This window comes from Chanos chanos, chromosome 7 (assembly GCF_902362185.1).
Source record: "Chanos chanos chromosome 7, fChaCha1.1, whole genome shotgun sequence".
NCBI lineage: Eukaryota > Metazoa > Chordata > Actinopteri > Gonorynchiformes > Chanidae > Chanos > Chanos chanos.
In genome coordinates, this window is record NC_044501.1 from 17,022,035 (window position 1) to 17,028,847 (window position 6,813).

Sequence of the window (6,813 nt, forward strand, 5' to 3'; positions counted from 1 at the left end):
GAGACAGGCAACATGACAGACAGAACTGATACTGGTCCAACAGGGTGACAAAACAGGGCTGCAAAGAGGAAATGTTTAAAACAAAACAAAAACAAAGGAAAAAAACAGGGGGTGGGGGGGGGGGGGGGGGGTTTCTGGATATTTAAAACAAAACTTAAAAAACAAAAAAGACTTTATTTATGCTGTTTAAGGAGTTTTCCAATCTTTTTAGGATCTTCTGAAGTTTCAGGCCCTGCCAAGTCTTAGAAATTTACATTAACATTAACATTGATTTATTAAATAGTAGCAGATATCAAGCTACTGTTTATTTTAAACTTTATTTTTAATGAGCAATGTTATAAATGTTCTGTTAAAACGGTTAATGTAATGATTTCACATGTAATTAAGCACTAAAAGGTCACCCGTATGAAATATGTAATGTTGTTCATACACTTACAACACCACAAGAGGGCACCAGAAGTCTCAGAGCTGTACCGTTAAACTGCACTGAAGGTGCTGAATGTACATGATAGAGAAATTCGTTGTAGCTGCATAAACCACAGCTTAATCGTGGAAGTGAAAAGTTTGACAATAGCAATAAACGATAAATGTGTTAACGAAAATCAATAAACGAAATCAATAAACGAAAATTGTTTGTTTTTTGTTGTTGTCTATTGTTTTTGCATTAGGTAAGTGAAATGTGGAGTTGATTTATTACGAATATTACACCTTAACTACAGTATATGAGATGGGTCTCTTGCTTGCATTCTTACCCCAATGACCTCAATGTGCTTTCTTTAAGACTGGGTAAGCTTCAAGACACGGGATAAAGGTAGCATCTTTTGCCAGCATCTTGTATGTACTAAGTGAGATAACAGGGAAAGTTTCCATATCCTATTTAATTTAGGATCAGTTAGAATTGATAACATTCGGAACTTATGACACGGATGGCACTAGAGTTGTCATGTCAAAAAGTCAAAGATAACAACTGCTTCACTCCTGATTAACTGACCTCTACCCAGGTTTTGAGCTAAGATTACGTAACAGAGTTGATATCCCTCACAGAGCCACACTTAATTACAGTGAGCAAGGACACACACATACACACACACTTCCTGTTAACTGGGGCATACTTTCTGAAGTTTAGTGGGGGAGAAAAATAAACTGGGTAAAGTAAAATTAGAAACAACAGTAAGGTCGCTTGGACGTGCAACCCACACTCTGGAAACGATTTATTTTTGCACTGTATGAAATACCGTGACAAAACCAAAGCATGATCGTAATATCGCTGTTTCATGAGTAGCTGCAACACGTGTTGCAACATTTGTTAACAATTCCTGAGGTTTCCTTGATCACAGCCATCACCGTATCCGCTTTAATCACGCTCTACGAGTCAATGCAATTATTTTGCGCACTACAAACGATAGTATGTGGTATTAGTACGCTCAGAAATTCAGTCGGGCGTTCGATTGGTTTGCCTTTGCAAATTTCAGCCTGTCCCTGTAGAGTTGCACGCAGTTGTTGGCAAAGAAAGTGAATGCGAGTCCTGTGGAGCCAATGAGCTGGGACCGGATACGATATATCCTCTGGGACAACAGCTACTCTGTTCCCCCCTCACTTCCACATGACGCCATTTACAGCATAGACCCGACCTTCTCTCCGGAAAGAAGAAAAAACAAGACGAGAAAAACTTGAAAGCACCACAGTGTGCGACGCAGCCAAACATCTAGCAAACCACGGCGATGTTTCTTGAGAACTATCTAGCTTTCATGTAAGAAAAAGTTGCAACAATTTCGATATTGTAATTTGTTATATTCTCACGGTTCGCTGAAGTTTCATTGACGGATTTCGGGATCTCATTTCTATTTTTTCTCGCGCTGAAGTGGGTAGCCAGTTAGTTCCTTTGATATATGAGTTCTTGGCTCATGATCGCCTCATGTTCCCTTGGAATGGATTGTCTCTCTGCGTTTTTTCATAAGTGAAATTGAAGTAAACAGAACACACATTTGGAACAGCCAGTCGTAAGGATTTTGTGAATGGGTTTCCAGATGATCTGAAGACTTACGTAGGAAAGTTTCCAAATTTTGGATATACTTTTTCCAACACAAAAAGGGGGTTGTTTGTGGTGAAATCACGGTGAGTTAAACAGCATGTGTCTGTCTTTCTGTTACGTATTATTTCTTAAAGAACTGCATATTTGCTGTCGATGAAGTTTGTTCATAGTAACCATAACATGATGCGATTCACCCGTGAGGTGCTTCGACAGTATTGATCTCCAAGTTCCCGGATTCTGTACCACAGTGCCTGTTTTCGGACTTTGTAGATGTTACTTTTTTGCGCTGATCTGACATCAGTTTCACCGTTTTTCATATTGTGGGAAAGGTTAGGATTTGGTTTGGAGGAGCTAGTCCTCGACCAGCTTTAAAGGGTACCACGAGCGACTTTTTCCCCGCAGTGCACGCTACCTCGACCCCGCGCCATTCTTGCAGCTGTGCAAATGGATGGCGCTTTTATGCTACATATGCATTTTCAAAACTGTTCGGCAAAAGTTAATTGATGATTAGGGGTTTTGGGGAGTGTTACAGACTAACCTGCAAAATGTATACATGTGGCAAAAATTTACTGTACAGTGAGGAACTACTCTGCGTTTACAGCTTCAAAGTTTGTGCGCTCTAAGAATTTTATTGGCCACAGTGGATCCTTATCGCTTCAGAGCATCAAGCGATCATAATTACGAAAAAACTGTTTTAGGATAAATGTTTGAGTACAGATTGTAGCTTTAGTGGTATTTTCCAGATGGGCCGCCGTCGAAACTGGGATGCTGTATTGATATGTTAATTGAAGGCGTGTTATTCAAATAGAGTTAACTGTCGGACGGTGATCAAAGATTTATCATTTTACTGTCATTGTTCAGTTTCGGATATATTGTACTTTTCCCCGTTGTACCCATTTTTCTGTCAAAGCCCCACCCCGGTGACAGACTTATGGTGTGTTCTTAGCGCTATCACTCATGCTCGCATACCTAAGCGAAGTATATGGCAATATATTACCAATAATACTCTCAGGTGGTTAAGAGTGGTAAAACATTTTGAATTAATATAAAGCTTACGAAACTACAAACTGAAATCCAATGTTCGATGTCGTTAAGGGAAAACTATTCCTTTCATATTGATCACTCAACTCTTCCAAGCTGATAAAACGTACGTAGTTATGTTTTGTTGCATTAGTAGTTACCAAAACAGTCTTTAACTGTGTAATTCTTTAGGAAACAATGCAAAATTAGGCTGATCTTACGAATCTCACAGAGATGAAAGTAATATGAAAAGTCCGATATTTCTTTTTTTCCATCGCGCCCTGATTAGCAACTAGTTTTTTCCTTGACTTTTTGTCTTCTATACAGTGCTTTTCATTATAGTGTACGGTGTTTTAAAATGGACGAGGGCGGTGGGGGCGATTTGTTATGCTAAAATATTCGCACAGCAGTATTGCAATTGAAAAGCCTTTGGAGGGTTCAGATGCCCCGTGCAGTTTATAGGACTTTGTGTCTCACAGTTGTATCCGCTTCAGCTGACAATGAAATAGACATTAATGGTTATACTACTTCACTCTCAAAGACCCTCCTAACTGATGTTGGATTATTCTATCTTGATCTTTGGAGGGAGACACGATTTTCAGCTTTTCACTTGTCAAAATATCAAACAAACGTATTTGATCGAGAAAGTGCTCCAAATTAAAATACTAATTTATGCAGATGAGTAGTTGATCAGTTCTGTAAAAGCCTAATTTGCAAAAATTGGTCTTTATGGGCTGGGTCAGAACTTGCCAAATTTTTGAACAAGGAACAGGGAACCCGTGTGTTTGAAGTTAAGCTCCCAAAGGGTGCAGGAGAACAAAAAACTGAAGGTACAGGTTGGCAAATCCAGGACCCCTTACCTAATGTTCTTTGTCCCACCTAAATCTTGTTCAATGTGATAATAGCTGTATTGACACCTAATATATATGTTCTCAGTTCTCCTGCTAACTTGGCCCAAAATGTGTCAGGTCTGTGTGTCCTGCAGAATGATACTGAAAACTTCAGAACAACACCATCAATTGTGACATTTAGCTTCCTCAAGGCCTCATTGCAGAGAGGAGGTGTGAATTTGTGTAGATTTGCATCAACATTGACTGAGCTGAGCTCATCTGATTTACATATGTGATGGCTTTATGAGGGATTTTTTTAAATATATCCATGCAGTATTTCCTCCAAATGGTCTTATAGCTCTCTGCCTCCCTCACAGGACTTCAGATGTGTTCAATGCCAGTCGGAAGGAACCCTCACCAGAGTAAAGATGGACACGAGAGCACAAAATGGCGGCAGCGGCTCCTCTGGCTTGCTGCGCGCTCTGCGTGACAGTGGCAGTGGTAGGCCACACGCCGGAGAACCGGAAACCAGGGAAGCTCACGTGCTCTCCCTGGTCGAGATCCGGACCGTCCGGAGCAGCAATGAGTACACGGAGGGTCCCACGGCAGTTCCCCGGACGCCTGCCCCCCAGCGCGAGACGGAAGAACTAGTGGTGGCTGGCACCGCCAACGAACAGCTGCTGAGACATTCCCCGAGAGTACCAGCTCGGGCCGAGCAGCAACACGCCGCCCCTCAGCCGGCGCACTCGTCAAGGGATACGGCGAACAGGTCCTTCAGCGCCACCAGCGAAGGTTCGCGGAGCAGCGGTAGGGTCAGCGTGGAAAGCAACTCGTCCGAGCAGAGGCTTCTGGGGGCGGCCGGCGGAGGTTCTGGAACCGGGGAGAGAATAGTCAGGGTGCAGCCTAAACGCGCGGAGCTGAAGCCCGAAAAGCCCAAGCCCTTGACGGTGGCGGAAAGAGGAGACGAGGCGGGCAAGCACTCGCGCCGCTGCGAGGAATGCGGCCGCTGCAAATGCGAGAAGTGCACGTGCCCCAGAGCACTGCCCTCCTGCTGGGTGTGCGGACGGAGGTGCGTCTGCTCGGCGCAGACGGCCGTCGACTACGGAACGTGCGTCTGCTGCGTCAAGTGCCTGTTCTACCACTGTTCCAGCGACGACGAGGACGTGTGCGCCGACAAGCCCTTTTCCTGTAGCCAGTCCCACTGCTGCGTACGTTGGGCAACCACCAGTATCATTGTGTTTTTCCTCCCCTGTCTTCTGTGCTACCTCCCCGCCAAGGGCTGTGTGACTCTATGCCAGGCGTGCTACGACCGCGCCAAGAGGCCAGGCTGCAGATGCAAAAACACAAACGTAGTCCGCTGCAAAAACGTCGAACAACCCTTGAAAGGGGAATGTGACATTTAACCGCGATGGAGATTTCCTAAACTAGGATGTAGCCTAAAAAAAAAAATTTTTTTTCAACACTCCCTCTAGGCGACTGCAACGATCCTGATTTTTTTTTTTTTTGACGTTGTAGTTTTGGCACTGTAGACCAGAAGTGGCATGGGATTTGACAAAAAAAAAAAGCTGTTTGAAGTGGTTTGTTATTTGTTTGTTTCTCTCTTTCTCTTATCTATTCTGCTATCATTGTAAATGTGGGGGGAGAGGGGTGCTTTTTCACCCCACACCTCCTGTTTTTTTTTTTTTTAATTATTATTATTATTATTGTTATTATTATTATTATTATTATTATCGTTAAACTGAAGTTCAGAATGTTAGCCCTATTGACATTCTATAATACGACTGATCCACAAAGGCAACAGACTTTCCTGACTAACTGTTTGTGAATAGTATCTGCAGAGTATGTAAATTAGCAAATGACCTCTTTTTCTCAGAGATGTTTTATTTTTGTACATATAATATTTCAACTGTGAAAAAAAAAGCATTGTGCCAAACCAGGGGCACCTTGACAGATCCTTATATATGATACATATATAGTACATGTATAGTGTTGTACATTCGTTTGAATGTATATCAATCAATTTTTTGATATATTTGCCTTACAGAAGATGAACCTTACATTAATTATCCCCTCAACTTTACTTGTAAATTGTACAGTGACCCTAAGAAAATCTTTATTTTCTAATTTCAACACATTGTTTAGTGTAAAGAATATTTATTTGAAGTTTTATTATTTTATAAAGAAAATATTTATTTCAAGAGGCATCGCATAGACATCACCCCACTTTCAAAGAAAACAAAAGAAGAACTCCTTTTGTTGCTACAGAGAAGGGTGACAAAAAGGGTGTCAAATTTGATGCATATGTTCACTATAAAATAGAAAAATATATTAACGTTTGAAATTAAACTATGCATTTTCTCACTTCTTTTCTTTTTTGTCTGGCTGATAATGCTCTGTTCTTGGCTTTTGACTGGTCTCATTCATTCATGAGAGTGTACAATTCCCCTTTGACTCCTTTTGTTTACATGGTGGATTTACATTCAGTGTAGCATTTTGCCGTTGGTTTTGCTGGCATTAGGGGAATATGCATATTGAATGTTTTTTTTTTTTGTTCTTGTTTTTTTTTTTTTTTCCCCAGATCATATGAAAGCAGAAACAGTGGCACAAAATGGATGGTGTTTTACACTCTGAAGGAGATATGAAAGGTTTAATGTCTTTCATACAGGAAGGGCACATTGGTAGGGGATGGTATCTACTAATGTTCTCACAGCTTACAAGGTTAGAGTTAGAAATAAAAAACACGTTGATTCAGTTCTTCTCATTAACATGCCAAAAGTAGCACCGGTGGAGAGTTTAGAGGAGCTAAATGAATTTGTGACACTTTGGTTATGTAAAATCAAGCGTTTCACCCAGAATTGCTTTGGGGTGACACAGAACGCAAATATGCACAAGCCATATGGCCCTGGTTCCTGAAGCCAGTAAAAGTTTTTG

At 41.4% G+C, this 6,813-nt stretch overlaps 1 protein-coding gene across 1 annotated transcript; it reads left to right on the forward strand.

Annotated features, from left to right (window-relative positions):
- The first annotated feature begins 2,031 nt into the window (after positions 1 to 2,031).
- Positions 2,032 to 5,285, forward strand: spry2 (sprouty RTK signaling antagonist 2). Its single transcript, XM_030779011.1, has 2 exons — positions 2,032 to 2,115; positions 4,260 to 5,285. The coding sequence occupies exon 2, from the start codon at positions 4,311 to 4,313 to the stop codon at positions 5,283 to 5,285; it is 975 nt and encodes a 324-aa protein (XP_030634871.1). The 5' UTR covers positions 2,032 to 2,115; positions 4,260 to 4,310.
- The last annotated feature ends 1,528 nt before the right edge of the window (positions 5,286 to 6,813 follow it).

Coding starts and splice junctions, on each gene's coding strand:
- spry2 (XM_030779011.1), top strand. CDS start 4,311: ATGGACACGAGAGCACAAAATGGCGGCAGCGGCTCCTCTGGCTTGCTG.